The sequence below is a fragment of the Monodelphis domestica genome, chromosome 1, assembly GCF_027887165.1.
Source record: "Monodelphis domestica isolate mMonDom1 chromosome 1, mMonDom1.pri, whole genome shotgun sequence".
NCBI lineage: Eukaryota > Metazoa > Chordata > Mammalia > Didelphimorphia > Didelphidae > Monodelphis > Monodelphis domestica.
This window is the reverse complement of record NC_077227.1, coordinates 521,392,393-521,413,965: the sequence shown is the minus strand read 5'-3', so window position 1 is coordinate 521,413,965 and position 21,573 is coordinate 521,392,393. Positions and strand designations below refer to the sequence as shown.

The window sequence follows — 21,573 nt, the reverse complement described above, 5'->3', positions numbered from 1 at the left end:
CTCCCACTTTAGGATGTTTAATGTAATTAACATTTATTAAGTCTTTCAAAAGGACTTCTGAAATTTCCAGCTGCCATTTCCTTGAGAATTCTGGTCACCCAGATAACTGAGATATCATTCCGATGCAGACATCAATGAATAATTTACTGATATACCTCATTAATTTTGTTCTTTCATCAAAAACATTACAATTCTTGAAATTATCCTGTGATATTTTTTAAGTAATTTTTTTTAACATTCTTTCCTTCTCAGCTTTACTCTTCCAGCATTCACTTGCACTGGTAAATTGGACTGGCCAGAAGGAAGCCTTCTTCTTTTAGGGTTCTACCTGTAGGTACTTATACTCCTAACACTAGTTCACAAACCCCAAATGCTGTGTTTCCTCTTAGACTCTGTTTATTCTTTGGCAAAGGCATTGAGTAATTACAAAGCACTGCCCCCCAAACCAGGGGCCCACTCTTCCCCAAAATATATATGGTCTGTTAAGGCAGAAGAGCGAACAAGAATTTAGTGTAATAGTAATGAAGTACATATGGATGGAAGGTATGTGGCCAAGGCAACTTATAACTCCAGAAATGCAGGACCTTAACGTCCTTTCTTTTCCTACTCAGGTCCTATGTGGGCGTTAGTAATGAATAAGCCACCTTTTTAGGCTCGCTACTCTCAGGGCATCATGTGTCTGATGGTTAGGAAGCTCAGCTGGGATATACAACATCTAGTCAATTGCTTGGTCCAGCCTGGCAGTAATCCAACACTTGAAAGATATCCCTAGCACAGACCAGCCAGGTATATTAACCCATCTAGTCAAGATATCTTTCCTCTCAAGGAACAAGCCCAGTGTGAATCACTCTGACTCCAGCTTGTGACTCAATTCTGGATCTAACAGGTTCTCTTTCTATTCAATTATGGATCTAATTCAGTTTCTGGTTTGTGAGAAAACTTCATTCAATTATGGGAATTGTGAGAAAACTATTGAATTGTTTGAACCTAAGCTCTGTATGTATAGAAAGCTGGACCAACTCATCCTAAAGCTTGGAGACTCTTAATTAAGGACTTAGGTTATGCTGACCAGAAACGTAGCCAGATCCGAAGATTGATACAGAGTTCTCACAATTATACTTCTGATGCACTTCTTATGTTTTATTTGGAAAAGGACCTTGTATGGTTGGTCAACTGATTGGTCAATCAGTTACTAGTTCTTTTGTTCCTTTGATGGAATACAGACTGGACATGGGTTTTGAAGATTCTAATTTTAGTTTTATTATTGTGTGACCTTGGACAAGTCACAAACTCTACACCTTTGTTTACTCCTCTATAAAATGAGGGAGTTAGTCTAGGTCACTTCTAAGATTCATAGCTATTCTGTCTATGATGCAGGTCTCTTGACATTGTTTCAGGTTCTTTCCACAAATTAAGGGCATATTTAAAAGTTCCTCATTGGTTACTCATAATTAGCTCCATAATAGAACAAGGGGATTTTAAAACGTCACTAGTCTACATTAGCTTCCTTGACACCCTTACATTTTTGTGACCTCAATTCATGTATCAGGATTTTGATTTTTTAAAAAGACTTTCATTTCCTTTTCAAATTAACCTTTATTTTTAATAGAATTTATTTCCAAGTATCACAGCTTCTCCTCACCATCATCCAACAAACAAAAATGTATATAGATTATTTTTGTGTGTGTTTCCACTTCTCAATTCATTCTCTGGAGGTGAACATTTACAAATTATTCTGCAAGTATTAAATCTGTAGTTGTATATAATGTTCTCTTGGTTCTGCTCATGTCACCTTTCTTTTTCTTTTATCCAGTACCAGATGGTTTTGATAATTACTGCTTGTATTGTTAAGTCTGAGGGTTTACATGGTTTGATAATTCTCTGGATGTAATTCCAAACTGCTTACTTCCAAAATGGTGGGATCAGTTCACAGTTCTACCAGCAATGTATTAGTATCTTCGTTTTTCCATATTCCCTCTAATATTTGTCATTTTGGTCAATCTGATGGGTTTGAAATGATATATCAGGATTGTTTTGGTTTGTATTCCTCTAATCAGTAGTGATTTAGACCATCTTTTCCCATTTACCTACATAGGACTTTGATTTTTTTACCCCAAAATCGTCTGTTGAAATCTTTTGCCCACTTATCAATTGAGGGATGCTCTTATTATGAATCTGACAAAGTTCTCTATATATTTTAGGTATGAGACCTCTATCCAAGAGGTTGTTTATAAACTTCTCCAATTTTCTGTTTCCCTTCTAATTTTTGGCAACATTTTATTTGTACAGAAACTTTCCTCTTTTCTTAACTAAAATCATCCAATTTATCTCATAATACTCTTTATCTCTTTACTCATAAATTCCTCTCCTATCCACAAATTTGATAGATATCATATTCTGTCTTCTTATTTATCTCTTTTTATGTCTACATCATGTATCTATTTTGATTTTTCCATACAAAATGGTGTAAGATACTGACCTATACCTAGTTTCTGCCAAACTATTTTCTAGTTGTTCCAGCAATTTTTACCAAATGATGATTTTTTTTAAATAAAAAAAATTCTATATCTATGCTTTTGTCAAATACAAGATTATAATCTTTTAATACTTTGTTTTATTGCCCTATTCTCTAATCTACCGAATTCTTTAAAACAACAACAACAACAACAAAAACCATACCTTCTGTCTTAGAATCAGTACTATGTATTGGTTCCAAGACAGAAAAGTGAAGACCAGACAATGACTTTCCCTGGGTCCCACAGCTAGGAAGTATCTAAAACCAGATTTGAACCCAGGAATTTCCAATAGGCTTGGCTCTTAATCCACTGAGCAACTTAGCTGCCTCTATATATCTATATCTTAGCAAATATCAGATAGTTTTGATGAGTGCTTTATAATACAGTTTAATATCTGGTACTCCTAGACTTCCTTCATCTCTATTTTTTCATTAATTCTTTTACTATTAATAATTTGTTCTTCAAATGGATTTTATTTTTTCCTACCTAAGTTTTTGGTAATTTGATTGGGATGGCATTGAATAAGTAGATTAGTTGAGGAAGGAGTGTCATTTTAATTGGCTCTGTACTTCATGAACAATTAATATTTCTCCAATTATTTACATCTTTCATTTGTATAAAAAAGTGTTACTTATATTACATTTATGTAATTTGAGTTTGCTTTAGTAGTATACTCCCAGGCATTTTATTTTACCTATGGCTATTTTAAATGGCATATATCTTTCTGTCTCTTCTGGCAGAACTTTGTTGGTAATATATAAGAATGCTGATGATTGATTTAGCTGGGTTTGTTTTATATCTTGTTACTTTGCTAAAATTTCTGATAGTGTCATCTAAGTTTTTAATTGAATCTCTGAGATTTTACACATAACGCCATCTTTTCTAAAAAAAGAGATGGTTTTATTTCTGATTCCTTCAATTTTTCTTAGTTATTGCTAGCAATTCTAATACCATATTAAATAATATTAGTGATAATGAGCATCCTTGTTTCACTCTTGATCTTATTGGGAAGGCATTTACCTTATCCCTATTTCAATAAAACTTGCTGATGGTTTTAGGATGATGCTTTATATCATTTTAGGAAAAACTACATTTATAGCTATGCTTTCCAGTGTTTTTAATATGAGTGTTCTATTTTGTCAAAAGCTTTTTCTGCATCTATTGGTGGAATCATGATTTTAAAAATTACTTTTGTTATTAATATAATCAATTATATTGATAGTTTCCTTAAATTAAACTATCCTGGCATTCCTGTTATAAATCCTCTTTGGTCACACAGTAGAATATTCATGATACATTGTTGTAGTCTCCTATTTTAGATTTTTTGCATCCATATTTATTAGTAAAATGGGTCTATAATTTTCTTTTTCTATTTTTGCTCTTTCTGGTTTATTTATCAGTACCATATTTGTTTTCAAAAAGGAATCTGAAAAAACTCATTACCTATTATTTAAAATTATTTAATATTGGAATTAGTTGATCTTTGAATGTTTGGTAGAATTCACTTGTAAATTCATCTGGTCTAGATACTTTTTTCTTGGGGAAGTTCATTTATGGTCTTTTCAATTTCTTTTTCTAAAATAGGTTTACTTAGGTATTTTACTCCTCCTCTAGGCAGTTTATTTTTTTGTAGGTGTTCTTTCATTTCACTTATACTGTTTGTTAGCATATATAATTGAGCAAAATAATTACTATTAATTGCTTTAATTTTATCTTTTTTATCTTTAATGCTAGTGATTTGTTTTTCTTCTTTTTAAAATCATATTAATCAATAGTTTATCTATTTTGTTGATTTTTTTCATAAAACCAATTCCTAGATTTATTAATTCATCTTCTTGTACAGAATTTTACTGATCTCTCCTTTAATTTTTAGAATTTCTAATATGGCATTTAGTTGGGAATTCAAATTAACTTTTAAATTTTGAGGGAAAAGATTAGAGCAATTGTATTTTGATGACTGAGTTACAAGAGGAAAAAACAAACAAACCCCTCCCCCCCAAATTCCATAGTCTATACATTGTTTTTCCCCATACCTAACTATCCTGATACTAATCAGAATACTTGATGGGATTTAACAAAACTTCACCCCTGTAGTTCTAGTCCTTCATTTTCAGACCAAAGACATCACAGTTGATATCTTAACTTGTGCATGAATTGGATTTAAGTGAGGCAGCTTAGCACAAAGTTATCAGCCTCACTCTCTCTTCCAATCATGGAGGTCCAGTGGCAGGACAAAAACCCTGGTGATGACTGAGATGCAATGTCTGACCAAGTTCTCAGCACTCTTCAGTGCCTGCTTTCCTCATTCCATCCACACTTTCTGCTGGAGGAAGACTTCAGCTGCTTATAAGGCAGACACTTCCATTAACTCACCAATGGGCTTGTGGCCCATTGGTTATCCTGTCTTGCCTTGTGGTTTACTGGTGGGTGGCCACTGATATGCTACAGCTTCTTGGAACAACAGGTGACAATTGGGCACTAAAGGCAGATAACCACGAGATGTTATTGAGGTAGAAATAACAAGTCTTTGCCATTGCTTGGATATGGAGCTCAGAGAATGAGGCATCAAGAATGACTCTTAGTGCTTGGTAACTTTGAGGATGGTGAAGTGGTACTCTTGACAATAATAGAGAAATTAGAAAGAGGAAAGGTTGTCATCGTTTTTTGTTATGGGGGAGGGAAAGATAAAGAAGTCCTTTTTAGATATGTTGCAAACACCAGGAAAGGTCTTCAGGACTTGGTAGCTAGAAGGGTTGACAGTGTGGTGGTATAGGTTTCACAAAGTTGTTTTTTTTTGTTTTGTTTTTATTTAAAATTTTATTTAGTTTTAACATTCTTTTTAAAAAAAAATCTTGAGTTCCAGTTTTCTTCCTTCTTGCCCTTCCCCCATCCACTGAGAAGGCAAGCAACGGTATAAATTATACATGTGAAATCATGCAAAATATACTGCCATATTAGCCATATTGCAAAAATAAAAAGCAAGAAACACAAAGTAAAAAAAGTATGCTTCTCAGAGCTCATCAGATCTCTCTGGAGGTAGATAGCAGTCTTTATTAAGGCATAAGAGCATCATATAAAAATAACTGCTAATCACTGCTTTGGGGAGAAATTTTGTCAAAGATAATCCAATATAAAGTTTAGAATAGGAGGCAAGAGGGTGTCTCAGTGGACTGAGAGCCAGGCCTGGAGATGGGAGGTCCTGGGTTCAAATTTGGCCTTAAGACACTTCCTAGCAAGTCACTTAACTCCCATTGCCTAGCCCTTACCACTCTTCTGCCTTGGAACCAATATATAGTATGGATTCTAAGTCGGAGAGTTTAGAAAAAAAAAGAAAAAAAGATTAAAGATTAGAATACTGAAGATGCGAGAAAGAACTTTTTACTGATAAAACTACCCTTTTTCATTCAATGTTATACCCCAACTGTTTTCAGAAATTCAGTTAGGTGTGTAAGATCTGAGCATCTTCATCATACCCCAAAGTAGACACCCAAAAATATTTGAGCATTTTTTTGCTTCTAGTAGGCTTAAAACTTTTGTCCCTATTGAGGGAATGATGAACTCTGAAAAACATATTGATAAACTGAGACAGAGCTATCCTTAAATTACAAAAACTTTCAACTAAAAATGGAATATGACCCTGTGCTATGTACACCACACATCATGGAAGCTAAAGTAATTTATTTGAGAAACCTGGAAATTAACCTGATTTAAAACTCACTGACATCCTATAGGCTATAGAAATCAAGGCAAGACTTGAGTAAATAAGGCTGTCCATCAAAGGTATACTTAATAATCGTCAAATATGATATCTATTTCACAATAAGATTTAAAATATGTCAGAATGTTACAATCTCTGCAAAATCATTTAAGCAAATGATTCAAGCAAAAAGGCATATTTTATATTAAGTTTTTAAGAGGTAAAAAGTTGTCATTTTTTTCTTTTATGTCAACAATTTGTTTTGTCCCAGTGAATTGGCATATCACTGCACAGGGCCTTCCTTCATCTCCCTAAATGCTAGGGTCTCCCTCCACCTTCCCTTACCTTTTATTTATTTCATAAATATTTCTGTTTCAGTGTTGTTGCTGCAGTTAGAAAGTTTCATTTTTGTCTTTGTACTTCCAGAACCAGAACAGTTCTTGGCACACAGCAGGTACTTTTAATAGATGGACAAGGGGAGAGGACATTCTATGGGAGTGTGACTGCCCATGCAAAAGGATGTAGATTTTGTGCAAGGGAAACACTGGAAGGAAAGTAAGTGAAAAGGTAAACTGGAACATCCTGACTGCAATACCAAGGCATCTGGTTGGGCTGTATATCATAGGCAATAGGGAATCATTAAATGTGTTTAAGGATGTTAAGGAGGGGATGACATCTCTCAAAGTACCTTAGAATTTAATCTTAGCTTCATTTTACAGATAAGGGTGATATATGTTAAGTAACTTGTCTAGGATCATACAGCTTCTAAGTATCTGAAGCAAGATTTGAACTTAGATCTTCCTAACTTGAAGTGCAGTGCTCTATCCCAGCAAAAAAGTGAAACAGTGCCAAAGGGCAGATGCTGAGCACAACCCTGTGTGATCAGAGGAAGTGCAGTCTCATGCTGCCATTGCCACTTTGCAACTAACTTGTTCTCTGGCTTTAAAGAAAGTGCTTAACCTCACTAGACCTCAATTTCCTCATGAGAAAATGAAGGAATTGGACTCTCTAAAACACAGTAACTAATTCAATTTAGATCCCAAATTAGTTTCATGGAAATTTTATAAATGATAGAAACACCCTAATAATACTCAAATCCATCTAAATGTCAGGGCAAGCGGCTAATGTGATTTCCAGAATTAACCCTCTCTTCAGAAGACCCCCAACCTCAGCATGTAGACTGGAGTTAGGGAGTTTGGGTTCAAATTCCAGCTCTGACACTTACTACCTAGGTGACCCTGGGCAAATCACCCTTCCCCTCTGGGTTTTGGTTTTCCTCCATCTATAAAGTGAGAGGGTTTGGATTGCCTTTAAGGTTTCTTCCATCTTATTTTGATAAGTGCTTTAAGAAAGAGATGGGAGGCAGCTGGGTGGCTCAGTGGATTTAGTCAGGACTAGAAATGGGAGGTCCTAGGTTCAAACCTGGCCTCAGTTACTTCCTAGTTGGGTCTTATGATTCTTCTGCCTTAGAACCAATAGACAGTAGTGATTCTAAGATGGAAGGTAAGGGTCTTAAAAAAAAAAAGAAAGAGATGGAGACAATGGATGGAGCTTTTAGGAAAGGCAGGAAGAATGATGGCCATTTAGGGTATTCTGATGATTCAGGAAAGAGGCTTGAATTGGGGTGTCAGCACTGAGAATGCTAAGAAGGTGAATTGTAGAGGTGAGATGAAATCAGCAAGAGAGATGATATATATGCACATATATATGTATGTATATATAAAAATATAAAAAATTACAGTTAAAAGAGTCAGATACAACTGAAAATGGCAACTATTCTCATTTTCCAGATGTAGCACCTAAGGAATATAAAAGTGACACTCTATATAGAAAACAAAATAGAGGAAAAAAAGATATATGGAAAATATAATAGAGAATAAAATAAAAAGGAGTGAGTCAGGATTTGAACTTAAAGTCAGTCCCCTAGATAACATTATAAACCTTTAAAAACTAGTTGGCATATATCAAAATAAAACTAAATGGGACAAAATGCCTGTAGAACAGGGTGGTTGTGAGGCTCAAATGAGTAAATAAAATGTGGTGTGCCTTAACAAACTTTAAAGTGCTTAAGTATTAGTTATTATCCTTATTGGGAGTCAATTCATGCAAGATATCATAAAATGTTTATAAGTTCATTAAAAAATGAAATTACTTTTGACAAGGTGGAAAGAAAGAAAAATCCGAGAGTATGAGTTACATGTAGTTATGTTGCTAAAAAGAATAAGGATGTCAAGGGAAAAATTTAAAAATACAATCTGCTCCAGAACTGAATTGAGAGTTTTTGAAAGGCTTAACAGCAATGATTGTCTTCTTTGAAAAAAAAAATTCAGGCCAGATATATATAGGAAAACAAAATGGAATGATAAGAAATCTTTCATAGATTATAATTCACATTTGACAAATCAGAAATATCCACCCTCTCTCTCTCTCTCTCTCATTCTCTCTCTCTCTCTCTCTCTCTCTCTCTCTCTCTCTCTCTCTCTCTCACACATACACACACACACACACATACACAGTTTAAGTATTCCATTTTATTTTGGGATGTATGATACATCACTGATACATGACTCACAAACATCTTAACATATTCATGGATGATGAAAACTAAGGCAATTCTGTGAGTTTTCATATCTTCATATTTTTCATAAAACTCTTCTTACAAGATCAAGCTATCAAAAAGCAAAAATCTCTTTCTGAAATCAAAATTTAAAGTGAAGGCAACAGTCATCAGCAAATTCCTTTATGCATCCTATATCACTGCTCACAAATGTGCCAATAAATGCCCTGGATTTAAGCTATTACCTAAATGTTGCCATGAAGTGATGCTTACCAACAATAGTAACAAATAGTTAGAGACCGTAGGCCTAAACCGTTTTTCCCCCCATGAGTTAATAAAAAGAAACCTTTGTCTAAGGGACATAGTGCAGAAATACCTGAAATTAAACCAGACCCTTAACCAAGGCACTAAAAGCATGTCGTTCATTCAAAGAAATGTAAACAATTCACCAACAAGTTCCTCTAGTGGAACTGCTGCTGTAAAGTGCAGAAGGGTATGGCTGTTGGGACTAGAGCTTAGAGACTGAGCAAAGAAAGCAGGAGGTCACATCTCCAATATATTTTTTTATGAACAATCAGCTTACAGAATTGCCCCTTAGCACTAAGGCTTCTGATTCATTATTGTTAGAGCGACTCCATATTCCAATCAACCTAACTGTAAGATAGTTTAAGTAGAAGTGGGCTATTATTTTTGTATTCTGAATTTGACTAACAAAGTGATATATACAATTTTATGTGAAGCCTTAAAAAGGAGGTCTTTCTTACACGTCTCCCTGCTCCTTACAGTTCACAAATGATCATCTTTTACCATGTACTTTTAATGACTGTTCAAATTAATGAGGTATACTGTCATATGTCATTGTTGATAATCCACTCAGGTCTGGAAAAAAGATCCTTACTTAATTAGTAACTCTTCTTATGGGTCTTGGAGGAAATCATGGTCCATGCCCTGTATAAAACATGCTGACTTTTATTTATTTAAAATTTCACAGAATGGCAATTTTAAAATTGAACATTTGGACAACTAAATTATAATAATTTCCAAGGCTGTCAAGTATACTTTCCATAGATTAAAAGATTATTATCTTTGAATTGAACTGCAGCCAGGAGAGAAGGAGCTCTCTTTCTTTTAGAGCACCAAGGTAGAGGGCTATGGAAGATGTAAAGGACTGAAGATATATGGATACATCTTTGCCATTTTCATATTAAATTTTCTGAGTCATCCCCTAAGCAATTAAATATTACAAACAGGTACTAATTGCTTTACAAATTTTGAAAAATATATTTAAAGAACCTTTTTAAAAGATGAAAAATGTCTGAGAAAAAAAAACTGTTTTTTTTTCCAGTTCAAAGCAGGAAGTGGAAGCTGCTTTCTCAAGACAAAAAGTGTTTATTTCATTTTCTCTCCACCCACTCCACCCCAAGGGTCACCATTTGTAACTCTTAGTGCCTTGTAAAAACCACTTCTCCCTGGTGTGGGGGTGTCTATAATATCTTATTCTGAACCCCAGAAAGGGGCCTTAGAGTTTGTCTTAAAGATGTTTTCTGTGGGAAAAAAAAATGTTTTCCTTTTCAAGGTTCAAATTGAAAGTGCATCAGATTAGACAGAAAATGTTTCCTGGACAGAGAGCTTCATAGCTTTGAACAGTAGCTATGATTTCAGCTTATAAAAACTATATTATAACTACCTTCAGGACAGAAGTAGAGCCTTTTTTTCTTCACACCTATAACAGAGCAGTCCCAATTGTCAAACTCTTTTTGGATTTCTAAATATAGCCAAAGGAAGTCTGAGAAAAACCTAAATTAGAAACTACTTTTATAATGGAAAAAGGTTAACTTCCTTCCAATCCCCAAATAAAACAAAAAGCCATGAAGTTAAACAGATGGCTTTCAGCACATGTATGTAATAACTAATTAGTAGCTAAGTGCAGAGAATTAAAAGCAGCTGTCTTCCCTTAGGGCAGGGGATAGATAAATATAGGTCAGTTTTCCAATAGGAGACATAGTTAATATGCTTTGCTTTCTAACAAAAATGATTTTTTAGCAATGTTCTTTCCAGTTGAATGGGTACTTCCTGCAAAAGAACCTGTTCAGTACACCAAGCTTACTATATGTACACCCCTTTTATTGCAAAACAAAGCTAAAACCTAGAATAGAAGCCACTGTCCAGAACAAAAAAAAATGTTAACTAAGTAGTCTGAATTGTCAGGGATATGATGTTCTTTTGTCGTGTAATTTTGGCTATTGCTCATAATTACCTATGTTTAAAGCTTTTTTTTTTTTAAAGGGCTAAGTAGATTTTTACACAGAGAGACAAAACATAGTCTTCCCTTTACTGTAGGCTTTCAGAAATATTTGAGAATCCATATTTGTTATAATCATTTCAGATTGTACTTAGCTTTTGGGAGAGATGGGGAAGAAAAAACGTATATTTTTTCATATTGGGACCAAAAGGTATCAACTATCAATATACTGAAGAAAAACTGGCACCAATCATATAACAATGAGAAGAAAATGAAGTACTACAAAATGAAGATATGAAAACCAGCAAAATCTCTCATTGTAAAATTCACATTGAGGTTTAAAAGTTGGTAAGCCTCTGTTTATTTTTAGACCTGGTTCCCTCCTTGGGCAAAGGGGAACATATGATTCTTCACTCTGAGGGTCACCAAAAGCCAAATAGGAACTTCTTATGAATGATCAGGTTCTTTGTACTGATTGGTTGTCAAATCATGTGACTAATATAGAGGCAGGGCAGGGAGTTTCAGTCAGGCACCAAAAGGAAGCTAGAATGAGGACAGCTATAGGGAAAAGGGTGGTTAGGGCAACATAGAGGAAAATGTAAAAAAGATACAATTCATATGAATAAGTGAGGTGACCTACCTCCACTCTTCTGGGTAGAGACTTGATTTGTGCTAGGGGATACAAGTCCCAGATCTATCTCCTTTGGCTACACAATTTGGCTGGATGATAGTATTGGAGTTTACAAATCCATTGGGTACCCTGCCTATTAACAGCCTAATGATTGTTTAATAATCCAGCAAGAATTATTTTACCACTGTAACTCCTTGCTGAAGCAATATTAAAATTACATTCTGAGGTTAAAAACTATTTTCATATAGAGCAACATCTTTTTTTTTTCCTTTTCACAAAATCAAGTGCAAAATGTCTTTAACAAAGAATGATGGAAGTAAGAAAAATTTGAAATTTTCATGCAAAAAAATCTCAGTTTACAAAGGCTGTATGTAGAACATTTTAAAAAAATCAAGTTTCTGGCCTGTGAATCCTGTATTCTCAATCGTTTCTCTTGTCATCTACACGTGGTCGTTTATGTAAATATCGGTAACATGCAAGTTCAATGACTTCTAGTCCACCAAATATTTTCTCTTGTAGCACAAAAAAGAGAATTATAATTAAAAAATACCACCGAACAATGCTGTAGAAATATAAGAGAATAAACATAGCAGGGGTGAAGAAGGTCCAATACAGGATGGACATCCATTTGACCATTAGTACCCTAAACTCTGATTTGCAAGGTGGAATCACACTCTTCCCTGTGAAGTAAAAATTCTTTGGGCCCTCATAGAACATACGGAGTCGATCTTCTTTCTCTTGCCATCTTTTGTGGCACCAGACTTGAAGTTCCTCCTTGGTTTCTGGTAGACTTTCTACTGGATATCTGTTGATGTGAAAGTGGATCTCCTTGGGAAAGTTGCCACTTAGGAGGTGTTTCTCTGTTTGAGGAATGTTATGAGGGTATGCCACAGTGATGTCATGGATGGCATCAAGGTTTTTACCTAGGTTGGAAAAAGATAAGCAAAGATAAAGCAATAGTCAACTTTTCTAATTATGCTGATTAAATTGCACAGCAGGCCTGAAAACATTAAAAACCATGTCAGAATTAACAAAAGAGGAAGAAAGAAACACAGGCTATAAATAATAATAGTCCATGGTTGCTTGATCAGTATTTACTTATCATTTTTAGTTTGTTTTCTTCTTATTGATCATCATAAAAACTGATGGTTCAGGGGAGTGGGATAAAAATGAAACTCAACTATAGGAATAACAATCCAGAAACCTAAAACTAAGTGGTAAAAAGGATAGAACAAAATTAATCCATACTCATCTGCCTTTTAACTAAATATTATTATGCCAACTACCAGGAAGAAAAAAACATAATAGGCTCAACAGGTATTATAAACACAAAAGAACTTTACCTAAAGTTATTTTATTTTAATACACTACATAAGATTTCCTCAAGGTGCTAAGCAAGGAAATGACACAAAGCCATAGTCATCCCTGTCAACATTATGTTCAGTGAAACTGGAATATATTGCCAAGGATATTAATATTATTGTGGTCAATTCTTTAAAGGCTCTATGTCATAACAAAAACCTCTGACAAAGGTCTGATTATTCAAATTTATAAAGATCTAAATTAATTGTACAAAAAATTAGGCCATTCTCCAATTGATAAATGGGCAAGGGACATGAACAGGCAGTTCTCAGCCAAAGAAATCAAAACTATTAATAAGCACATGAGAAAGTGTTCTCAATCTCTTATAATCAGAGAGATGCAAATCAAAACAACTCTGAAGTATCACCTCACACCTAGCAGACTGGCTAACATGACAGCTATGGAAAGTAATGAATGCTGGAGGGGATGTGGCAAAGTGGGGACACTAATTCATTGCTGGTGGAGTTGTGATTTGATCCAGCCATTCTGGAGGGCAATTTGGAACTATGCAAAAAGGGAGCTAAAAGTCTGTCTGCCCTTTGATCCAGCCATAGCACTGCTGGGTTTGTATCCCAAAGAGATAATAAGGAAAAGGACTTGTACAAGAATATTCATAGCTGCACTCTTTGTGGTGGCCAAAAATTGGAAAATGAGGGGAAGCCCTTTGATAGGGGAATGGCTGAACAAATTGTGGAATACGTTGGTGATGGAATACTATTGTGCTCCAAGGAATAATGAACTGGAGGAATTCCATGGGAACTGGAACAACCTCCAGGAAGTGATGTAGGAAATGATGCAGAGCGAAAGGAGCAGAACCAGGAGAACATTGTACACAGAGACTGATACACTGTGGTACAATCAAATGTAATGGACTTCTCCATTAGTGGCAATGCAGTGATCCTGAACTACTTGGAGGGATCTATAAGAAAGAATACTATCCACATTCAGAGGAAAAACTGTGGGAGTAGAAACAGAAGAAAAACAATTGCTCGATTACATGAGTCGAGGGGATATGATTGGGCATATAGACTCTAAATGAACATCCTAATGCAAACATCAACAACATTAAAATAGTTTTTGATCAAGGACACGTAATACCCAGTGGAATTGTGTGTCAGCTACGGGAAGGGTGGAGGAAGGGAAGGGAGGGAAATATGATTCTTGTAACCAAGAAATAATGTTCTAAATTGACTAAATAAATTAAAGGAGAAAAAAGGCTCCATGATTTTATCAGTGTAGGTATTCCCATAGCTGATACACACCAAAGCAAAGGAAGGATGATTAAAACCTTGCCAGATCTTGTGCTCTGCTAGTATCACCTTTCAAAACCCATTTCTGGTCACCTCTTGGCTACCAAAAAGGACCTAAAATAAAACTATGACAGAAGTTTGATGATGAAGAAATTAGTAAAATACCATGTAAACATGGTCTTCTTTCTAGAAAAAAAACATGGTTGTATCTGAAACCTTTGTAGATTTAGAGCCCAAAGGGAACATGAAGACATTCAATCCAACTCTCTGTTTCATAAATAAGAAAACAAGATGCACTAAGATCTGCAGTAAGTAAATTGCCCAAGATGGCAGGAGTTACAAAGCCAGAACTGAAGGCTCCAAACTCAGTTCTCTATTCTACACTACATACTCATAGAGGGCTCTAGCCAGACTTTGTGCAAATCATGAAGACAATGATTATGTACTTTAACTGAGCAAATCACAATCTTCCTTAACAGAAAAGTTAGTTTGTTTGGCATAGTTTACAAATAAAGTGAGGCAGCAAAAAGGAATATGATTTGAAATAAGAATTTATGAAGTATTTTATGGATAATGATCCAGCAAAGAGACTAAAAAAGGGGCAAATAGGTAAGAAGAATCAAGAAATAGAAACGTCATGGAAACTACAATGAGAGAGTACCCTACAGAGGGTGCTATCAAGTATCAAATCTTTAGAGAGGTCAAGAAGCATAATGTGTAATTGGAAATCTTTTAACCTAAAAACCGCATTTCCCAGGAGCCCAATGACTTCCTGGCATTATGTACTTGCTGTAGACCATGGTGGTGGTAAGTGGGGTTTTTGAACAGGGAGATTAGCTTTGGGAATGTGGTTGTATTTTGTATCCCTTTTATACCTTTATTTCTTTTTTTTTTTTAAATTTTAAACGTTATTTTATTTGGTCATTTCCAAACATTATTCACTGGAAACAAAGATCATTTTTTTTTCCCTCCTTGCCCCCCCTCCCACCACCTTTCCCTCTCCCATAGCCGACGCATGTATCACATGTGTTCTTGACTCAAACCCATTTCCCTGTTGTTGGTATTTGCATTAGAGTGTTCATTTAGAGTCTCTCCTCAGTCATATCCCCTCAACCCCTGTAGTCAAGCAGTTGCTTTTCATCGGTGTTTTTACTCCCACAGTTTATCCTCTGCTTGTGGATAGTATTTTTTAGATCCCAATAGATTGTTCAGGGACATTGCATTGACACTAATGGAGGAGTCCATTACCTTCGATTGTACCACAGTGTATCAATCTCTGTGTACAATGGTTTCCTGGTTCTGCTCCTTTCGCTCTGCATCACTTCCTGGAGGTTGTTCCAGTCTCCATGGAATTCCTCTACTTTATTATTCCTTTTAGCACAACAGTATTCCATCACCAACATATACCCACAATTTGTTCAACCATTCCCCAATTGATGGGCATCCCATCGTTTTCCAATTTTTGGCCACCACAAAGAGTGCAGCTATGAATATTCTTGTACAAGTCCTTTTCCTTATTATCTCTTTGGGATACAAACCCAGCAGTGCTATAGCTGGATCAAAGGGCAGACAGTCTTTTATGACCCTTTGGGCATAGTTCCAAATTGCCCTCCATAATGATTGGATCAATTCACAACTCCACCAGCAATGAATTAGTGTACCTACTTTGCTGCATCCCCTCCAGCATTCATTACTTTCCATAGCTGTCATGTTAGCCAATCTGCTAGCTGTGAGGTGATACTTTAGAGTTGTTTTGATTTGCATCTCTCTGATTATAAGAGATGTAGAGCACTTTTTCATGTGCTTATTAATAGTTTTGATTTCTTTGGCTGAGAACTGCCTGTTCATGTCCCTTGCCCATTTATCAATTGGAGAATGGCTCGATTTTTTGTACAATTGATTTAGTTCTTTGTAAATTTGAAATTAAACCTTTGCAGAGGTTTTTATGAAGATTGTTTCCCAATTTGTTGCTACCCTTCTGATTTTGGTTACATTGGTTTTGTTTGTACAAAAACTTTTTAATTTGATGTATTCCAGATTATTTATTTTGCATTTTGTAACTCTACTTCTTGCTTGGTTTTGAAGTCTTTCCCTTCCCAAAGGTCTGACATGTATGCTATTCTGTGTTCGCCTAATTTTCTTATAGTTTCCTTCTTTATGTTCAAGTCATTCACCCATTTTGAATTTATCTTGGTGTAGGGTGTGAGTTGTTGATCTAAACCTAATCTTTCCCCCACTGTCCTCCATTTTTCCCAGCAGTTTTTATGAAATAGTGGATTTTTGTCCCAAAAGCTGGGATCTTTGGGTTTGTCATATACTGTTTTGAGGTCGCTTGCCCCCAGTCTATTATACTGATCCTCCTTTCTGTCTCTTAGCCAGTACCAGATTGTTTTGGTGACTGCTGCTTTATAATATAGTCTGAGATCTGGGACTGCAAGGCCCCCTTCCTTTGTATTTTTTTTCATTATTTCCCTGAATATCCTTGATCTTTTGTTCTTCCAAATGAACTTTGCTATGGTTTTTTCTAAATCAATAAAAAAAATTTTGGAAGTTCCATGGGTATGGCACTAAATATATAGATGAGTTTGGGTAGGATGGTCATTTTTATTATGTTGGCTTGTCCTACCCATGAGCAGTTAATGTTCTTCCAATTGTTCAAGTCTAGTTTTAGTTGTGTGGAAAATGTTTTGTAGTTGTGTTCATATAGTTCCTGTGTTTGTCTCGGGAGATAGATTCCTAAGTATTTTATTTTGTCTAAGGTAATTTTGAATGGGATTTCTCTTTCTAGTTCTTGCTGCTGAGCTGTGTTGGAATTATATAGAAATGCTGATGACTTATGTGGGTTTATTTTGTATCCTGCAACTTTGCTAAAGTTGTTGATTATTTCGATTAGCTTTTTGGTTGAATCTATAGGATTCTTTAAGTAGACCATCATGTCATCTGCAAAGAGTGATAACTTGGTCTCCTCCTTGCTTATTTTAATACCTTCAATTTCTTTTTCTTCTCTAATTGCTACTGCTAGTGTTTCTAGTACAATGTCAAGTAGTAGAGTTGATAATGGGCATCCTTGTTTCACTCCTGATCTTAATGGGAATGGATTTAGTTTATCCCCATTGCAGATGATATTAGCTGATGGTTTTAGATATATACTGTTTATTATTTTTAGAAACGACCCTTCTATTCCTATGCTTTCTAGTGTTTTTAGTAGGAATGGGTGTTGTATTTTATCAAAGGCTTTTTCTGCATCTATTGAGATAATCATGTGGTTCTTGTTGGTTTACTTGTTGATGTGGTCAATTATGTGGATGGTTTTCCTAATATTGAACCAGCCCTGCATCCCTTGTATAAATCCTACTTGATCATGGTAGATGACCCTTCTGATCACTTGCTGGAGTCTTTTTGCTAGTATCCTATTTTAAGATTTTTGCATCTATATTCATTAGGGAGATTGGTCTATAGTTTTCTTTCTCTGTTTTTGGCCTGCCTGGCTTTGGAATCAGTACCATGCTTGTGTCGTAAAAGGAGTTTGGTAGAACTCCCTCTTTGCTTATTATGTCAAATAGTTTGTATAGTATTGGAGTTAGCTGTTCTTTGAATGTTTGATAGAATTCACTGGTGAATCCATCAGACCCTGGGGATTTTTTCTTAGGAAGTTCTTTGATGGCCTGTTGGATTTCTTTTTCTGATATGGGATTATTTAAGAAAACTATTTCTTCTGTTAGTCTAGGCAATTTATATTTTTGTAAATATTCATCCATATCACCTAGGTTGGTATATTTATGGCCATATAGTTGGGCAAAGTAGTTTTTAATGATTGCCTTAATTTCCTCTTCATTGGAGGTGAGATCCCCCTTTTCATCCTTGATGCTTTTAATTTGCCTTTCTTCTTTCCTTTTTTTAATTAGATTGACCAGTACTTTGTCTATTTTGTCTGTTTTTTCAAAGTACCAGCTTCTAGTCTTGTTTATTAGCTCAATAGTTCTGTCACTTTCTAGTTTATTAATTTCTCCCTTAATTTTTAGGATCTCTAGTTTGGTTTTCTTCTGGAGGGTTTTAATTTGTTCGTTCTCAAGTTTTTTGATTTGCATTTCCAATTCCTTGATCTCTGTCCTCCCTAATTTGTTAATATATGCACTCAGGGATATGAATTTTCCTCTAAGTACTGCCTTGGCTGCATCCCATAAGGTTTGAAAGGATGTCTCGCCTTTGTCATTTTCCTCAACGAAATTATTAATTGTTTCTATGATTTCTTCTCTAACTATCTGATTTTGGAGTATCATATTATTTAATTTCCAATTAATTTTTGATTTGGCTCTCCATGTACCCTTACCGATCATTATTTTTATTGCTTTGTGATCTGAAAAGGCTGCATTTATTATTTCTGCTTTTCTGCATTTGAGTGCCATGTTTCTGTGACCAAGTGAATAATCTATTTTTGTGAATGTGCCATGTGGTGCTGAAAACAAGGTGTATTCCTTTTTGTCCCTATTTATTTTTCTCCATATGTCTATTAACTCTAATTTTTCTAAGATTTCATTCACCTCTTTTACCTCTTTCTTGTTTATTTTTTGGTTTGATTTATCTAAATTTGATAGTGGTTGGTTCAAGTCTCCCACTAATATGGTTTTACTGTCTATTTCCTCCTTCAATTCTCCTAGTTTCTCTATTAAAAATTTGGATGCTATATTATTTGGTGCATACGTGTTGATTAGTGATATTTCCTCATTGTCTATACTCCCTTTTAACAGAATATATTTACTTTCCCTATCCCTTTTGATCAGCTCTATTTTTGCTTTGGCTTTGTCAGATATCATGATTGCAACTCCTGCCTTCTTTCTGTCAGTTGAGGCCCAAAAGGTCTTACTCCAACCTTTAATTCTAACCTTGTGAGTGTCAACCCACCTCATATATGTTTTTTGAAGACAACAAATGGTAGGGTTTTGGGTTCTAATCCAATCTGCTATTTGTCTACGTTTTATGGGTGAGTTCATCCCATTCACGTTCAAAGTTATGATTGTCATTTGTGGATTCACTGGCATTTTGATATCTTCCCCTAGTTCTGACCTTTCTTCTTTAGCTATCTCCTTTTGAACCAGTGATTTACTTTAGGTCAGTGCCCCTAGTCCCCTCCCTTGATATGCTTCCCTTTCTAGCTCCTCCCTTTTTATGCTCCCTCCCCCTCCCCCCTCTCCATCCCTCCCTTTTTATACTCCCTCTTCCCTCCCCCTCCTTGATTTTCCTTTCTTTCTTGCCCTGTTGGTTAAGATAGAATTCAGGATCCCACTGGATCTAGATGTTCTTCCCTCTCAGATTTGATTTCGCTGAGAGTAAGGTTTAAATAATTCCACTTCACGCTCTCTTCCTCTCCTTCTCATATGAGAGTTCTTCCCCTCCCCTTCCCATGTGTATCTTTATATGGGAAAGATTATTCTATTAAGTCCCCCCTATTTCTTGAAGTAAATCTTAGTGTTATTGACGGTTCCCCCACTCCCTTTTCTTTTCTTTGCCCCCACTTTCTCCAAATCTTCTTAATGTCCCAATCTTTCCCTATGCATGTTTCTTCTACCTACTCTTATGATGCATACAATTTTTGAGAGTTACACAAAACATTTTCCCCACATATTAATATATATAATTTGATGTAAATGTAGTCCTTATAGAAGAGAGTTTGACTTAAAGAAAAAGATAAGATTTATCTCATTTTCCCTTTGTTTCATATTTACCTTTTCATGTTTCTCTTGCTTTCTGTGCTTGGATATCAAATTTTCCACTAAGTTCTGGTCTTTTCTTAGCAAATGCTTGGAAATCTTCTATTTTGTTGAATGCCCATACTTTCCCCTGGAAGTATATAGTCAGTTTTCCTGGGTAGTTGATTCTTGGTTGGAGACCCAGCTCTCTTGCCTTTCTAAGTATCATGTTCCATGCTTTGCAGTCTCTTAGTGTGTTAGCCGCTAAGTCATGTGTGATCCTTATGGGAGCCCCCCTATATCTGAAGCTCCTCTTCTTGGCTTCTTGTAGGATTTTCTCCTTTTCTTGGAAGCTCTTGAATTTGGCAATTACATTCCTAGGGGTTGTCTTTTGGGGATTTAGTATAGAGGGTGTCCTATGAACCCTTTCTATTTCTATTTTGCCCCCTTGCTCCAGAATGTGTGGGCAATTTTCTTTTATAATCTCCTGTAGAATAACATCGAGTTTATTGTTTATCTCTGGTTTTTTTGGGAGACCGATAATTCGGAGGTTCTCTTTTCTTCCTCTGTTTTCCAAGTCTGTGACCTTTTCAGTGAGATATTTTATGCTTTCTTCTAATTCATTAATTTTTTCGGTTTGCTTTATTGATTCTTGCTGTTTTATGATCTCACTTTCTTCGAGTTGCTTAATTCTGGTTGTTAGGGACTGGTTTTGCTTTTCAGCTTTGTCTGCCCTTCTATTGGATGCTTCCAGCTCTTTTTCCAATTGAGCAGTCTTATCTGTCAGACTGCTGATCTCTTTCTCCCATTTTTCTTTCCAGGTTTCCATCTTTTGGTTAAGTTCCAGTTTGAGATCTTCCAGAGCTTGTTGATAGTTTCCATTTTGGGAGGAATGTTCTGCTTTTTTTTGGATTTCATCCTCATTCTTTTCTTTTCCTTGGGTACTTCCACCATAAAAAGTTTTCAATAGTCACCTTTTTCCCTTTCTTCCTAGAGGCTTGATTTTGGGCCATGTGAGCCATTCCTTTGGTGGTTTTATTCCCCTTTCCTTTTTGGTCTGGGGTCTGGGTGATATGGGCAGGTTTTCTGTGAATTTAGGTTGCCTCAGACTAGTTCTTCCCAGTCTCCGAGGTTTCTTAGAGCGCTGGGCCCCTAATCACAGCCAAACTGCCCAGGTGTTCAGCTCCGCCCAGATAATCAGCGCGTGGTCTGCCCCTGGTGTTTAGCTCCGCCCAGATGCTCAGCGTAACCACCCTGAGTAAGGCTCCCTGGGCCCACTGTGCTCAGCGCAGGATTCTCCCGTGAAACTGCCCTGAGACATTTTTTTCCTGGCAGTCCCCAGATCCCAAGGACCCTGGAGTGCCCCCAGACAGAGATGTTCCCCACTCACTCGCTGTCCCAGTGAGAGCTCCGGTAGCTCACTCTAGTTTGGTGGGGGAGGTGGGGGGGGGGAGGGAGGCTCAGTTCACGTTTCTGTTTCTGTGCAAGCTTTTCCTCCTTCTTATTATAGTGTGGAAATGTTCAAACCCCACGTACCTTCGCCTCTGTGGGGTACTGGGGAGTACTGGGGAATCCTTCTGTTCCTCCAAAGGTGATTTTTATGCTCCTTTGATGTAGTCTATTTCGTTTGG

At 36.0% G+C, this 21,573-nt stretch overlaps 1 protein-coding gene across 3 annotated transcripts in view; it reads right to left on the bottom strand.

Annotated features, from left to right (window-relative positions):
• Window positions 1-21,573, bottom strand: part of LCLAT1 (lysocardiolipin acyltransferase 1) — a 291,808-nt gene that overhangs the window by 138,395 nt on the left and 131,840 nt on the right. The window contains exon 6 of one of the 3 annotated variants that reach the window (XM_001380662.5): window positions 8,730-12,566. The exons of the other annotated variants lie outside the window; for them this stretch is intronic. Coding sequence (XP_001380699.1) covers window positions 12,064-12,566 — 503 coding nt within the window. The 3' untranslated portion in view covers window positions 8,730-12,063. Of the gene's footprint in view, window positions 1-8,729; window positions 12,567-21,573 lie in introns of those variants that run through there. 3 annotated transcript variants of the gene reach the window in all.